The sequence below is a fragment of the Hirundo rustica genome, chromosome 2 (genome assembly GCF_015227805.2).
Source record: "Hirundo rustica isolate bHirRus1 chromosome 2, bHirRus1.pri.v3, whole genome shotgun sequence".
Classification (NCBI taxonomy): Eukaryota; Metazoa; Chordata; class Aves; order Passeriformes; family Hirundinidae; genus Hirundo; species Hirundo rustica.
Window position 1 is genome coordinate 86,368,178 of NC_053451.1, and position 16,130 is coordinate 86,384,307.

Here is a 16,130-nt window from a genome sequence, read left to right on the forward strand (position 1 = left end):
AAATGCAACTGGCAACTCACCCGAAGTGGCTGGCTAAACTCATGGAAACGCAGAAGAGGAAGAAGTTTTTGATCATGATAAAGTCAGAGACCATCCCATTGTCCATTCCAGAGGAGAAGAGGAACGCAGGTGGTTGCTTTGGTGAAGGTGCAGATGTTCACTTTGTTCTTACACTGCAACAATATAAAAAAATGATCAATTATTGCACGGACAGAGAGCAGGATAGCGGAGTTCAGCTAACACCGCATCTTTTGCTATCTGCCTTTTCCACAAACTTATCCAGGCTTATGTAAACATCAGCTGTTTATGTAAACTTGTGTATCTTCAAGGACGTGTTTTACCTTCTGCTGTCAGCAAACTGAAAAACAGGAAAAAATTCTTTGTGGCCCAGCTCTTCTATAAGTAACTAAAAAAATAGCCACCATTTTCCAAATGCCAATTTCAACCCTTTACCTATTTCAACAACTTCCACATGCCTGCAAACGCAGGGCTGTGTGCAGCCTCCGCATCCTTTCCTTCCATCGCAATTTTTTCCCATTAAATACCCGGCTTCCCTTTCCAAAATCCCAGTTGAAATGCCAAGAAACACCTACTGCTTCTTGGAATTCATGCTGCTGATGCACGGCTTAGCAAAAGGAGGGTGGGTTGTCGGGGGGGGGGGGGGGGGGGGGGGGGGGGGGGGCGGGGGGGGGAAAGAGGGTAAAAAGTGACCTTCCTCGCAGAGGCACATAAACCTCACGCTAGCACGAAGAACGACAGTAATGTAGCTGCTCCAGCGACTGCTGCTTTTTGGATACCTGCCTCAGCGACCAGATCACCAATTTCAGCATTGTGCACTAACGTTTTCCTCTGTGCCCTATTAAAAACAAACAAAAAACCAAAACCACAACAAAACCCCCCAAAAGCCAACGAAACGAAAAACAAACCAACCACCCCGAACCCAACAAAAAACCCCAAAACAACCCCCAAAAACGCACCCAGAGGGGAATCGCCTGGATTTTCCACCTGAACCCTGTGTCCCCGCGCTACCATCGCTCAGCAACTTGTTCTCCCACCCCGCCGGCGCCGCAAGGCAAAACGCCCGAACCAAAAGCCGCCCCCCTGGGCTCCCCCGCCCGGCCCGCGCCGCCCGGCACCGGGTCCCGCTGGCTCCGCACCGGGCACTGCGGGGCCGCCGCTCCCTTCCCGCAGCCCCGGCCCGCCCGCACCTGTCCGGCGACCGTCGCTCACTCGCCGCCGCCGCCCGCGCACCGCGCCCGGGGCGACGCTCACCGCTCCGCGGAGGGTGACACCTGCCCGCCCGTGCCCGCTCCGCCGCCCCTTCCCGCCTCCCCTCCCCGATCCCCCTGGCACCCCGGGATCGCCCCCGCCCCGCCCGCCGGCCGAAGTTTCCTGCGGCCATGTGCGCGGCGCGGCGCGGCGGCGGTGCCCGCCCGGGAGGCTGCGGCCCCGGTTCCCCGCCGCCCTCCGCTAGCCCAGCCGGGCGCTGGAGCACGGCGCTTACCAGCCGCCGGCGAAGGGACGAGGAGGAGGGGTCGGCGCTTGCCCGAAAGTTGCGGAGCGGCAGCAGGAGCGGGGCGGGAGCGGCGGCGCTGCCTCCCGGCCGCTGGCAGGCGCGGCCCCGCCGCAGCGCCGCGCCCGCGCCGCCCCCGCGCGGAGCCCGCGGCCGGGAGCGCGGGGCCGTGTGAGGGGCGCGCCCCAGCCGCGGGAGCCCCGGCGGGGACCGCCCGGCACGGGGCCGCTCCCGGACACGTCGCGGCCCCGGCAGGCTTCAGCGGCTCCCCGAGCTCCCCGCGCTGGTCTCCCGCGAGCAGATCGCACCGAGCGCCCCCCGGGACAGGGTCCCGGGCGAGCCCGGCCGGCACTGAATGTCCTCGGGGAGAGGGAGCCCCTGCCACAGTGCCGGTGTCGTGTGACCGTGGGGCAGGGGCAGCCAGCACGGCCGATGTATAGGCTCGTTGCACCACACGTGTGTTAGCGTACATATGTATACGCACACCTCTACATACCCAGATCTCACCTAAAGTCCTCTTCCAGTGGACCCGACCTAAACCATCATAGCTCTTAAATGCTGAAGTGGTAGGTGTATATCCACAACGTAGACTCTCTTTTTACATCCTCACTATCAGACATCCATAGTTTATATATATCAGTAATGCACATTCCACGAGACCTGCAATAACATCAAGGTTTCCTTGTGATTTTTGTGTGGCACTATTCTGGAAAATAGATTGTTTCAACGATGGGAGCATTACGCTCGCTACATGTTCAAGTCACATGTATAACGTACTGTTTGCAGGTGCACTTTGAACTACATGAAAGATGAAATGAGTATTGTATAGTCCCACTTCCTGGGGATTCCTTGAGATGAATGCATATCTTACACGTGATAATATATGATTTCAGTGTATACTGCTGTGACTGTATTTCAAAGTAACACTCCAAACTCAGTTATTAAATTTTCAGATCTAATGAGGTAGTGCACATCTTTCAGGCAATGTTATGGATCAATGAAGCACTTGTTTTTTTCCTATATCCATATGAAAGCTCTATGGAATTAATCCCTCCGCTGAAACCAGTATTTGTTCTGTAGCTCATTGCCACAGAGGGTGCTGCTCTGTGTGTGCCTCGTTCACATTCTGCACTGTCTGAGTCGAAAACTGGTCCTTAGAAATTTCAGTTTACATTCTTCCCCCACCTAACAAAACCAGAAATGTTGCTCTGGGGAGAATTTTCTATGTAAACAATGAATCATTTTCCTAGTTTCAATCGAGTAGGATTTTCTCGGCCAGGTCTTTGTAATTGAGACTCATCAGGGATTGTATTAGATGATTTTTAAAGATCCCTTTCATCCCAAACCCAGTCTATGGTTCAATGGCTCTATAGGTCGTGCTTAGCTGTGTTCGAGTTTTACAGCAGTGATTTATGATCGTGAATGCAGAGCCAATGACATACGTTGTTCCTCGTTGTTCCTTAGTGACTTCAATAAATATGAAGTTGTGAATGAATGTTGCTATCAGAACAGCTTTCCCAGTGCTTAAAAATATCTGAGTTAAGTAGTATGAAGCGCCAGTAGTTTCTCATGATAATGTTCTTGCCTCAGAGTGTTTAAATCACTTTTTTTATAGTGCTTTGATTTATAGCACGAAGTATTTATATCTCCATTTAGGTGATGTTGTAAAAATATGTGAACTTTAAATAATTTTACAAAAGATCTATGTACGAATATTGGCCTAGGCTTTAGTGCAAGCGGGAGAGAGCTGCGTGCTTCGGCCTCTCGCTCCAGCTCCCTGGCGAGCAGAACTGAGTCTCGGTTCCTCTGACTCCCTACATCTTCCCCGCGAAGCCATATGCTGCAGATCCGCTTCTCAACACCGAAGGGAGGAAAAGTTTAGGAGCTGGGGGAGCAGAATAGCAAGAAAATGTTTAAGGAAAGCTTAAACAAAAAGACAAGCTAAACGGTACAGAACGTGTTGAAAAGGGATCTTAGCCATCACCTAGTTCCACCCTCCGCCATGGGCAAGGGCACCGCGAAGGAGCCTTACTCGGCGACACAGCGAGCTGAGAAACGCCGGCGCCCCTCATCGCGGCGGCACCCGAGCCGCGCCGAGCCCCCCGCTCCTCCCGCCGCGTCCCTGTGCCCGGGCGGGCGACCTCGGCCGGGGCTGCTGCTGGAGCTGCGGCCGCCGGAGGGCAGCACAGCTCCACGCAAGCGCCGGGGCCGGGGAGCGGCGGGACCCGGGGAGAGCGGCGGGGCCGGGGAGAGCGGCGGGGCCGGGGAGAGCGGCGGGGGCCGGGGAGAGCGGCGGGACCCGGGGAGAGCGGCGGGACCGGGGAGAGCGGCGGGAGCCGGGGAGAGCGGCGGGACCGGGGAGAGCGGCGGGGGCCGGGGAGAGCGGCGGGACCCGGGGAGAGCGGCGGGACCGGGCGGAACGGCGGGGCCGGGGAGAACGGCTGGGCCGGGGAGAGCGGCGGGAGCCGGGGAGAGCGGCGGGGCCGGGGAGAGCGGCGGGGCCGGGGAGAGCGGCGGGGCCGGGGAGAGCGGCTGGGCCGGGGAGAGCGGCGGGACCGGGCACCGCTAGCCCGGCATGGCACGAACCGGGCTGGTCAAACACTGACTGCACAGGTTCGCGGGCGGGATCCCGGAGGGACAGTGGCTGTGATCGCACTTATTGCCAGCAGTAGAGGGGACGCTGCTGTGAAGGCAACGATGTTGCGCGTCTTCCGCTGTGTTTCTTCAGGCACGCTCTTGTGATTCACACTCTTTGGATCCTCAGCCTCCTTGTCACGTTTTAAAGGATACTTTGAATTTAGTATGAGAGTCAAATGCTTTCTCTTAGAGTCAGGGAAGTGTTTTGTTTGGTTGATTGTTGTCTGTGCTGGTGTGTAGCAAAATACCAACATGGCCATTCCAAACAGTGATTTTATTTCAAATTTGGGAGAAGTTTGCATGGTCCCTCTCTGACAGTTCTCCTCCCTGTTTCACTAAGTAATGTTGCTTATTTGCAGAGATGAATGCATTTGAGGTCGATCATCCTCTACATGGGACCAAAACAATAGTGCAGGAAAATTGGGCTGTGATTTTTGCCGTGGCACATGCTTGGAGCCCACTGGGAGACACACACCAACCTCTCACTGCGTTAGAAAATGGCCTGTTTTGCCAGTAGCCAAAGGTGCCTCTGTAATTGATCAAGTAATTCCTTCTTCCAGGAGATTTACGGAGAGCTCATGAAGTTGTGTGGAGGTGTGACATGCTGTGGGAATTGGTGTGAGTAGACTCTTCAGAGGCATTCTCCTCTACCAAAACAATTCAATTCCATGATCTAGGTAGGGAGGACTGCCTGTTCTCTTGAAATCATTTGCCTTTGTCCTCTTAGCTAAGATTTCATAAAAGGCAGCACTTAGAACAGTGACTTTCATGATACAAATCCTTTTCCAATAGAGAGTAGTCTGAAATCATCAATCATTGAAGAAACCCCTAATCACCAGCTAATACAAACTCAGCTACTCTCAGTGCAGAGACTGGGTCTGAGCAAAGAGTATAAGTCTTGTTTTCACTCCCTTCTTTACTATATCTGTAAAAACTGGAGTCAAGGCTCTATTGAGCCCAGGTGAGACACACCCGGTGTTCCCCAGTATGAAAGAGACATGCATGTGGTGGAAAAAGTTGACCAAAAGACCAAGAAGATTATTAAAGGACTGGAGTGTCTATCCTATAAAGGTGAGGGATAGAGATCTGGGATTGTCCAGATGGGAGAAGAAAAGGCTAAGAGGGATACTTATCCATGGGTATAAATACCTGAGGGCAGGGGGCTGAAGAAGTGGGAGACAGACTTTTCTTAGTGCTGTTGACTAACAGTAAGTCCTGTGAGGAAGGAGTTGAGGTTGTTTAGCTTGGAGAAAAGGAGGCTCAAGGGACACCTTATCGCTGTCTACAACTACCTGAAAGGAGATTGTAGCCAAGGGTTGGCCTCTTCTCCCAAGCAACCAACAAAAGGATGAGAGGAAATGGCTTCAAGCTGCACCGGGAAAAGTTCAAGTTGGACATCAGGAAGAATTTCTTCACAGAAGGAGTTGTTAAGTATTGGAATGAGCTGCTCAGGGAAGTGGTGGAGTCACTATCCCTGGAGATTTTCAAGAAACAACTGGATGTGGCATTTAGTGCCATGGTCTATTTGACAAGGTGGTAATCAGTCAAAGGCTGGACTTGATCTTGGAGGCCTTTTCCAACCTAAATGATTCTGTGACAGGAAAAAGTACAGCAGTCACAAACTAAAAGACATGCCATTCCATCTAAATACAAGAAAACATGGTTTTACTTTGAGGGTGGTCAAACATAGGAACAGGTTGCCCAGAGAAGTTGTGAAGTCTCTGTCTGTGGAGACAAAACTTGAAGGTAAATGATCCTGGGAAACCCACTGTAACTGACCCTGTTTGAGCAGGAGCTCGGCCTCAGTGATCTCCAGAGGCACCCTCCATCCTCAGCCATCCTGTGATCCTGTAAAGTATGAAAACTGTGCCATCCTGTGAAAATCTCTCCTAATTTCTCCAAACCGTTTCATAACTGGGTCTGCTAGTGAAATGATGCAAACAACATTGCTGATATGAGAGGTATTAGAGTCTGATAGACTTGGAAGCATTTGATGTATTTCTGAATGATAAGGAGGGATATTGGTAGCTTTTTATTCTCTCCTGTAATGCCATGGACTCCATAAAACATGACCAGTTTGCTGCATTTCACTTGTCTGCTGGGCCATGCTGCAGACAGAGCTGCTTTTAGGACCTGAAGTTTTGGTGGTTTGTTCTGTGCATCCCCATGGCAATAGGGAGCTACTTACCTGAGTTTTGTGAGATTTGGCTGGGGGCAGGGTAACACTGGGAAGGATTGCTCAGAGATAGAGTTGGTCCCTTTTTGTGTAGCACAGAAGACATCAATGGTGCCATTGGGAGAGAGAGGCGGATGCCCACCAGCAGTGTTCCAGCAAAATTCCCGCTGGTTGTGAGAAGTAACACCTTTAGCAAGTGACACTGATGCTTCTGTGTGCTGTTTGTTGTGATCCCCCAATCTGTAGGTTCAAAGGCTCATCTGAATCTCATCTTGAGCAGGGTGCTTTCTACATGGATTCGGTTTAGGAATGAATGAAAGGCTGCATTTTCTCTTTGGCAGTCCATCCTGTCTGCTGTGGGCAACCTTCAGGCTGTTTCCACACATCAGACTAACAGCTGAGCCAATGCTCAGGGTGTGCTGAATACTGTTGTCGTGGATTTATAGAATGTCCTAAGATTTACTGTCTCTAAAATCACTCTAGGGACCTTACAGAGACCCCCTACTCCAAGACTAGAACCCCAGGTGCCATATTAGAGACTTTGCCCCATTAGACAAGCAAAATGTTTCCTAGAGATACCTCCCACACCTGAAGGAATGGAGAACACTTCCAACATATTCCAGCCCATTTTAAGTTTTTAATGCTCTAACCCTTGGATTAGAGCCTTAAAGCAAAGATTGCTAAAGTGACATCCCTGTCATTTTGCAGCCATATAAAAGTTCCACCTTTTTCTCTAAACCAAACCCCTTTAGGTGTTTAGAGTGTTTTAGCAGTAAGGTGACTCCTTACTGCTCTCTAGTCCCTTACCCATTCTCTCCTCCCTACAGGTTAACCCAGCTGGTGGGTTTCATCAGCCCTGACAGTGCCCTTGCAATGTCTTTGCAGGGAGATGTTGCACACAGGCAGGTTTTGACCATTTGTTTACATCAGTTCAGCTTACCACTGAGATAGCCCTTTTCACCTCTGACTTGGGAAAGAGAGAATTTCCTGAACACCAGTGGATAGCAATGAAAACTCAGAGTGAAGGGTCAAACCTCCTTACAAATATTTTTCCTGTGGAAGAATTGTGCTTTTATTTATATCCTTATTAGGTTCAGATGTGAAATCTCCCTGTTCCAGTAGCCTACCAAAGTCTGCCCTTGAAACACAAATAACGAAAGCCAAAGGGATTTACAACACATCCTGGTTCATGGTCTTGGGTTTGAGAGGCAGAAGAGTTTTACCTAACAAAAATTCCTCCTGCATCACACAGTCCACAAATTTCTGTAGTACTATAAACTGTGAGTTTCTGTTTTGCTTTTCTCTTGTGTTGCAAGAATACAGGCTCTTCTTTCTGGATATCCTTGAACTGCACCAAGTCACTTCTTCCATGAGTGTTACATCCCATAAACAAGGGCCTGCTGTTATCTCACCTTGAATCTTCCCCTGGTTTCTTTTCTTGTTGGCACTGTGCTTTTAGCAGAGATAAGTTTGTGGACACAAGATTTTTGCACACAAGTGAGCATCAACTCAGAAAACCTGTGAACCAGAACTTTATGACCCTATCATATGTAAAATACTTTTAGTTAATTTTTTTCAAAATGGTTAAATTTACTGGTTAGTATTTTAGCTAGGTAGAGTAGCAGTTATAGCTATATCTGAAAAATAATGGGTCATTAGGATAGCATTGTACATAATCTTTAAGGCCTCAGCGTGGTGATTTGGGTGCAAATTTACTGTAAGGCACTGCACGGTGCACCCCTTCTGAGGATGGAGCACACCTTTAGTGACACAGTGGAGCAAAAACCCATCTAATTAAGAAAGTACTTCGTGGGGAATAACCACAACAATTCAGCTTCTACATATGACTCCTGAAGAATTTTTAATCGGGCTTAAACTAGAGCATTCAAGCTCTGCATCAATATTCAAGGCTTTATGCATATGCTACTGTACACGTAATTCCTTCATAAGAGGAAGGAGAGAACAAATCTTAGAAGGAACAACACAGAAATTCATTGAACTAAGAGGAACAGATCAATGTTGATAAATTCTTTATCAAGCATATATTCAAATATTCATAGTGGATGAAATGTGAGTGTATTAATGGACAATGTAGGGCTGTTGTAAAATAATGTACTTGCTGATGTTAAGGACAGAGTATTTGAAGTTTAGAAATTGGTTAAATACAGCCAAGAGGAATCAAAATCTATTTGACATTCAGAGTAAATCTGTGAATTCTATTATACATATACATGTATCTCTCTCTCTCATATTTAGGTTATAAGATCTACATATTTATGGGTATTGGTACATGTATGTACATATCAACTGTCAAGTGGGTTTTGGCTGTGTAAATACTAAAATAAGATTGGATTAGCATGTTTTAAGTTGTTGTGATGAACCCAGGTCTTTTTTTGGCTGCTGTGGTTTCTGTATTTACTGCATTTCCCTGTGTTGTTTATATGTGTGCTGGGCATACTGACAGAACTCATTATTTCTGTTTCTGATCAATAAAGGTAACTGTCAAAGATGCCAACAAATATTAGTATCCACTTTTATAAAACTTCACGTAAGCTTTCAAGTCACCCTGTTCGTGATTCATTACAATAATTAGCTGCTGCTACAGGAAAATACATTAATACATACCATTTGGAAAGCTGTAGACACTACTTAAATTTATTTTAGGATTTGCAATATACTGATTTTCAGGCTGAATTTATTGGCAAAGGCTAGGTGGGAATAAATGTTCTCAGCAGTTCCGAATCCCATTAAATGCGACTTCTGTTGTATAGATTCAAGTACTATAATTAATAAAATTTCAAGAAAAATGAGTTTTAAAATTGTTTTATCTAGAATTAACTTCTACTGAAATTGAACAGAGCTGGTAAAAAAAAAAAAAAAAAAAAAAAAAAAAAAAAAAAAAAAAAAAAAAAAGGAATTACCTCACAGTGCCATGTTTTGGAAAAAATATTGATGATTTCAAACTATTTACAGGATGTCAAATATTAATGATTGAACTATAGTAACCATTAAAATATACCACACCAATGCAGGTGATGCCAGCCTTGCAGCTTTAGGAAAATATTTTATCAGTCCCAGTGCAGTAGAATTCAGAAAGATAAAAATATTAGCATATATCAGTCAATAAGCCAGATTTTCATGCAGTATATATTGGCCAAGTGAAGGGCAGCAGGACTACACCCATACATCAGCTGAGGTTATGCCTGGAGTGTGACCCAGTAATTATGACTCAGTCAATGAGAGTTTGTTTGAATCTGAAGAATGAGATTTGGCACAAATATTAAATAGGGGGATTTTTTTTTTTTTTTTCATTTTATCACAGATTTATTCAATGAAAAATGCAGGTGGCTTTCTCACAAAACAACTGCAGTGCTACCTCAAATTTGCCAATTTGTATTAGTCAATGGAAAAATAGTAGATTAAAACAGCAGATTTAATAAGCATTTTGGTTTTAATACTTCTGAAAACATCAGTGAGATGGAAGAGGAGGCTATAATTGCAGAAAAACTTAAGAACAGCTGTGAGGAGCCATCATATAACCCATACTTTGGATGTTCACTTGTGCTGTGCGAAAGTCAAATTAACTCTTTGCTGAGGGCAGCCATTTTCCTTCTGGGCATTGGGAATTTTTTATGGGTTTTCCTTGTTCTCTCCTCTTAGACTGTTCCAGTTTTAGATAGGTGATTGGGTGTTCAACATATTTAGGATGTGGCAGATTCAGTTTCATTCCTAGGTGCAGGGTGTTTTTCTTGAGAGCTTGTGCTGTAGTTTTTGAAGGAAGGAACCAGGCATATGAACTGGAGGGACAGGGCTGCATATCCATTGTGCCTGGTCCTTCTTTGAAGTCCACTACAACTCTATTGGCTGAATATTTTTGAGAAAGAAGACTGCTTGCTTAAGTAAGATAAACTGAATTTATCACAATGCCTTTCACCTTCAGCAACTGAAAACCAATGGATTCGTTTGGGGCTCCATGCTTTGAATGGATCACAGACTGCTGGTCAATTTGTCTGCAAGAAATACCTGCTTGTCTCAACAGATCAGTTGTGGATGCAAGGAGCTAACACCCATGTTAATTTTAGCAACCAAAAGGTGGGAATGGTCAATGAGCACAGCATGTCTGTTGCACAGAAGAGGATCAAAAGAGTAGCTTCAAAGAGAAAATAGTGACTTAAATAAATCAAGACCACTAGGGTGACTGCAGTTTGATCTACTGGTGTTTTCCCAGTTTACTAAAAAGAACAAAACAAGAGCAATCAAATGTTAATCAGATGCTTTTTGTGTGGAGAGTGCTGGGGCAACATCCTGGGCATGTCCAAGACAGCAGGAGGGAATGAGTTGCAGGTGAAGAATCCTAGAAAAGAGAAATTAGGGCTGTGTCATGTTTCTTGTAAAACTCTCTGGTCGGATCTGTTCTTATATCAGCCATCTGTGCCTCACACTGGGTGTCAAAAATGCCTGTCATGGTTTAAGTTCCCTTCCCAAGCCCCGGTCAGCTCCCCTTCAGGGTAACTCCCCCCATTTATATGCCAGGCATGACATTCTGTGGTGTGGAATATCCCTTTATTCAGTTTGGGCCATCTATGCTCCCTTCCAGTTTCTTTTGTGTACCTCCTCATTGGCAGAGCATGAGACAAGGAAAATGCCCCTGATTTAAGATAAAAACAACTTAGCAAAAAACCAAAACATCGGTGTGCTATTGATACAATTTCATTCCAAATACAAAACACAGCTACTGGGAAGAAATTAATTCTGTGTTTTGCTGAAACCAGGAAAGCCTGCCAGTAAGTTTTCCACTGTTAACAGCGCTTCATCATGAAGTGCCATTTTTAAGAATCAGATTATGGTGCTTTTACCACAGCTTTTTGAGTTCCAGCATCTACATCATGGAAAAGGAAATTACCACCCTGGAACCACCAGCAGCCCAGTGGCTAAGGCATTCACCTAGGCATGGGTGAGCCCTTTTGTAAGCACTGGACTGAAGTATTAGTCTCAATGCAAAGATAACTCCAAAATTTTGGCAGCTGACCTTTAACGATATGTCTTATTTTATGGATGACCAGCTTGGGCTGCCCAAGGCTTATAGAGCACTTGAAATGGTAGACAAAGTTGGTGAGAGCTGTGGTTTCTCAGCACTTCAGACTGCAAGGCAGTGCAATCTCCAGTAAAGTGCACAGGGTTGCAAGCCATGAATTCTAATCCTTACTCTGCCAGTAATTCACTGTGTAGCTCCAGGCAAGTCCCTATCTCTTCAGCTGTAAAATGGGAATAATAATAATGGTTTCCTATCTTTCGGCAGTGATAAATTCATCTGTGTTCTTGAGGCATGCAAATACTACAGTGATGAGTGGCCCAGAAAAGACTGTGAAAAAATGAATAACTCTGTATTTACAGCAGGCTTTGGGTGTGCAGTAAATAAGGCACTGCTAACTGGCTGGTGAAGATTACTTTTCTAAGTAGCTGTTTATTCAGTAGGTACTGTGTAATCAGTACCCACTTATCCTGCATAATGAATGATAAAGGGTTCCTTGGGGGGAAAAGGGAGGTAAAGACAGATTTCAAGAAAATCTTAATACTAATTTACAGGAAAGTGCAGTTAGGATTTCATCATCCATTTAGGTTCTAGTGTTCTTCAACTTTAAAGGTCTTGATTTTGGCAGATATCATAATGTTCTTCTGAGACAATTGTCTTCTGTGCAGCCACATATTTCGGTGTAGTAACTTGCCCCCTGCTGTGAGACAGAAGGGACACTTTACTCCAAAAAGCATTGTGACTATGCATGTGTATCATTCTTCATGTGCAATTATTTCTATCTGAAAACCAGGAAAAACTAATCTGATTTTTTTTTTTTTTTTAATGGCTGTTTTGATCACGCCATTATACTCCCATTCTTATATTGCATTTTTCTGAGTTCTCAGATTAGTTTCAAGGTAGGTGACCTGCATAATACAGTGCCTTTTTCTTTGTGTACAAATAAAATTCCCCTAAAGGGCAATAAATAAATTCCCCTCTCTTGACGAATAAATTTCTGCTGTTGAAAGTAGCAAGAAAAACAATGAAGGCCACTGTAAATGGTGGAATACCAGCACTTCAGACTTTGTTAGTGTAGTCTGAGCATGTTTATCCTACAGTTTTACTGCTTATTAGACCATTGCTACCACATCTGTTAAAAAGCACGTGCAATCTGCAAAACAAGCTGCCAAATGTCCCTTTACAATTACATTGTTCAGAGATCTGTATTATCGTTCTGGCTGGGGAGATGAGGGGGAAGAAGTGCCTGTTGTCTCTCTTATCTTCAGTAAGGCTTTTGGTGCTGTCTCCCATAAGATCCTCACAGGTGAGCCCAGAAAGTGTGGGTTAGATGAGCGCACAGTGAGAAAGAACACACAGTGAGATGGACACACAGATTGAGAACTGCATGAGAGACGGAGCTCGGAGGGTTGTGACCAGCAGCACAGAGTCTGTTTAGAGCTGTAGCAAGCAGTGTTCCCCAGGGATCAGCACCGGGACTATTCTCATTCAACCTATTCATCAATGACCTGAATGAAGGGATGGAGCAGCAAGTTTGCTGATGATATAAGGGACAGAGAGGAATGGCTGACACACCAGAAGGCTCTGCTGCCAGTCAGTGACACTTGGACAGACTGGAGAGCTGGGCCGAGAGCAACCTAATGAAGTCCAAGAAAGGCAAATGCAGGGTCCCGTACCTTGGGAAGAACAACCCTGATCTGCAGCACAGGCTGGGGCTGACCTGTTGCGGAGCAGCTCTGCAGAGAAGAACCTGGGGATCCTGGTGGACACCAAGCTGTCCCTGAGCCAGCAGTGTGTTCTTGGGGCCAAGAAGGTCAGTGGTGTCCTTGGGAGCATTAGGAATAGCAAGGCTGCAAGCCAAGAGAGGCGATCTTCTCCCTCTCTTCAGTCCTAGTGAGGCAGCATTGGGACTACTGTGTCCAATTCTCGACATTCCCATTCAAGAAATATAAGGAACTGCTTGAGACAGTCCAGTGGTGGGCTATGAAGATGGTTAGGGAATCGATCATCTCTCTTGTGAGGAAAGGTTGAGGCATCTGGGACTGTTTAGCCTGCAGAAAAACAAAAGGGCATCTTATTGATGCATACAAATATCTTAAGGCTGTGTGTTGCCATGTTATGTGAGTTTTGTGAGATGTTTTCAGCTCTGTAGCTGAATTCTCACAACATGTACTGTAAGCATCATGTTTTTCACATTCCTTTCTGATGAGAGTCAACTGATGGACTTTTAGCCTGGCCGGTGGGATGGAGAGGTGGTAACCTTGTTCTCCAATCCCTGGTCATTCTTCAAAACCTATAAAAGGGAGGTCTTTGTAAATAATAAAATCTTCTTCTTCAGCCTTCATCTCATGGAATCAGATCTGTGAGTATTTATTTGTGTCCTCTAGTGACAGCTGGGTGCCAAGAGGATGGGTTCAGACACATGTTAGTGGTGCCCAGAGACATGATATGGGGCATCAGGCCCAGATGGAAACACAGGAAGTTTGCTCTCAGTATGAGAAAAAAGTCTTTACTTGAAAGGTGACAGAGCACTTGAACAGATTGCCCAGGTTGTAGAGTCTCCTTCTGTGGAGATATTCAAAACCTGCTAGTGCCACATGCACTAGGTGGACCTGCTTTAACAGGGGGCTTGGAATAGAGAATTCCCAGAGGCATTTTCCAACCACAACCATTCTGCAATTCTGGAATTCTCTATTTTGTACTTGTGTATATGAGGTGTTAGTGCAGCAGTCCCCCAATGGGTCTTTTTGAGTATAGTTTTGAGTCATGCTTACTTTTCTATACAGAAGAAAACTATGTTCTGCCAAGACAGAGTATGCATAGATTTGTTAGTCTGATCTGCACCCCATTTGGTGGCGCTATATTTAAAATTGGGACATATCAAATTAGAATCATGGTATTTGCAGTAGCCTTGATATAACAAGAAATCATCCACTGCATAATACTTTCAGCCCTTTGGTGTATCTAATAAAGAAACATTATTTTGTTGTAATCTAGCTCCACACGTTTCTAGACATTTACTTGATGTAATTATTTGTGATATTTAAGATCTATTTGAAATAATAAAAATATACTGCATAAAGCAATGTACTATATGCCCCCAAAGGATATTTAAATTTATATTTTAAAATAAGTTTTTTCATGCTGCTTGTACTGAAAACCTTCACAAGCAAATATTTTGGAGCAAATTATTTCCATAAATGTTTCTTTATAGGCCTTTATCTTGTGATTTACACACATAATTCACTCTAGGCCTGTGAATTTTTGTTGAACCCATATGCAAAGTTATAGCAGTGATTAACTCAGTAGAAACATATTTGCAACCCTTTGTCCTTTAGGTTTTTTACTCTTCACTTAGCAAAGGGTGCTACCAGCTATGAGCAGGATACAAACAATAGGCACAGAATTATTGTTGAGGATGGCTTTTACCTCTAGTCACTTATGAATTAAACATCTAATGCCTCACATTGAAAATATTTTTTAAATAGTTTGCATATAAAAAGGATGACTGTAAACCATACTTCAGTGAAGAAATCTTCAGTGTGTTGTGAGCATGGCAGCTTTGCTGCTCAGTAAAACTTTGCCAAAAAATACATCAGCCTTTGCATTGTTGTCTGACAGAACCTGATGGCCTAAATTTCATTCAGTATCTTCTTCTTAGTGTTTGCTGTTGGGTATGTCTACACCTTCAGAGGCACCTAGATATTAGAAAACATGGCAAAGTAAATGGAATGTGGATTATTTGAATGTGAATTTTCATGTGGGTCCCCTAATAAATGAGAAGCCAGAAATGTCTTTTTCCTTTAGCTGCTGATGAGCTCATTGGAAAAAGTCTCCTGCCATGACCTCCCATGAAAACTGTGGCCACTGAAATAATGCTACTATTGAAAAGTATGAGATGAACACATTTGCAACAAGCAGAACTTCAGCAGGGACTGTGCTAAATACAAGAATTCAGTGCTAGAAAATGATTGTCACCTGGCTGTACTTGGAGTTAAACATAAAACTCTCATCTTCTTGGAATAACACCCTGATGCTTGTAATCAAAACCAAATTGAAACACTGATGTCTGTTTCTTGGTGTCAGGGAAAGAGATTAAGGGGAAGAAGAGATCACTGTCATCTTTCATATCACAAAATGTACTTTGAAAAGGTCAGAGTAACACCAGGGAAAAACCTGAATGAAGAAAGAACATTCCATCTACCTGTACCTCAGCACCAGTTGTAACACAGAGCTGCCAGCAGCACCACGAGCAAGGTTATAATAAGGAAGATGCCTTAACAGAATCTGTGGTGGCCAGCAGCAGCTAGGCAATTGTGGCTTGTTTAACCCAGTCATGACTGCACACGGGTTTTACATTTTAAAGACAGGAATTAAGTGTGGAAAGGAGCTCGATGCTGGAAGCCATGCTGTGTCACTCTTTCCATTGAGATGCACAGAGAGAATTGAGTGTGTTTGGTAGGCCAGACCTGGGTGACAGCATGAAAACCTGAGCAGTGTTCCGTATTATGTAAATAGCCTGAATCATTCAGAAGATTTCCTATCTTTTAAACAAACAAAAAAACAAACAAGAAAGGAGACATTGCTGCTAGGCCTCCAGATGCCTAAATAATGAGAGCTTTCCCTGACATTCTTTCTATTGCATGCAGGCACTCCATGGTATTGGTAACTTTACTAATGTAGGTAATTTCAGTTCAATTTTATTTTTAATTGTTATCATCCTCCCAATTTTTCCTTAAATGTATTTCCCCAGTGGCTAAAAGTTTAATGAT

General features: G+C 44.9%; 1 protein-coding gene across 7 annotated transcripts in view; it reads right to left on the reverse strand.

Annotated features, from left to right (window-relative positions):
• Window positions 1-1,619, reverse strand: part of GABRA5 (gamma-aminobutyric acid type A receptor subunit alpha5) — a 56,142-nt gene extending 54,523 nt beyond the window's left edge. Inside the window, exons 1-3 of one of the 7 annotated variants that reach the window (XM_040057370.1) lie at window positions 1,505-1,619; window positions 802-856; window positions 21-173 (exon numbers count right to left, since the gene is read on the reverse strand). In XM_040057370.1, coding sequence (XP_039913304.1) covers window positions 21-106 — 86 coding nt within the window. In that variant the 5' untranslated portion in view covers window positions 107-173; window positions 802-856; window positions 1,505-1,619. Of the gene's footprint in view, window positions 1-20; window positions 174-453; window positions 578-711; window positions 857-977; window positions 1,045-1,504 lie in introns of those variants that run through there. The other 6 variants (XM_040057371.1, XM_040057372.1, XM_040057373.1 and 3 more) reach the window with 6 other exon arrangements.
• Window positions 1,620-16,130: the final 14,511 nt, after the last annotated feature.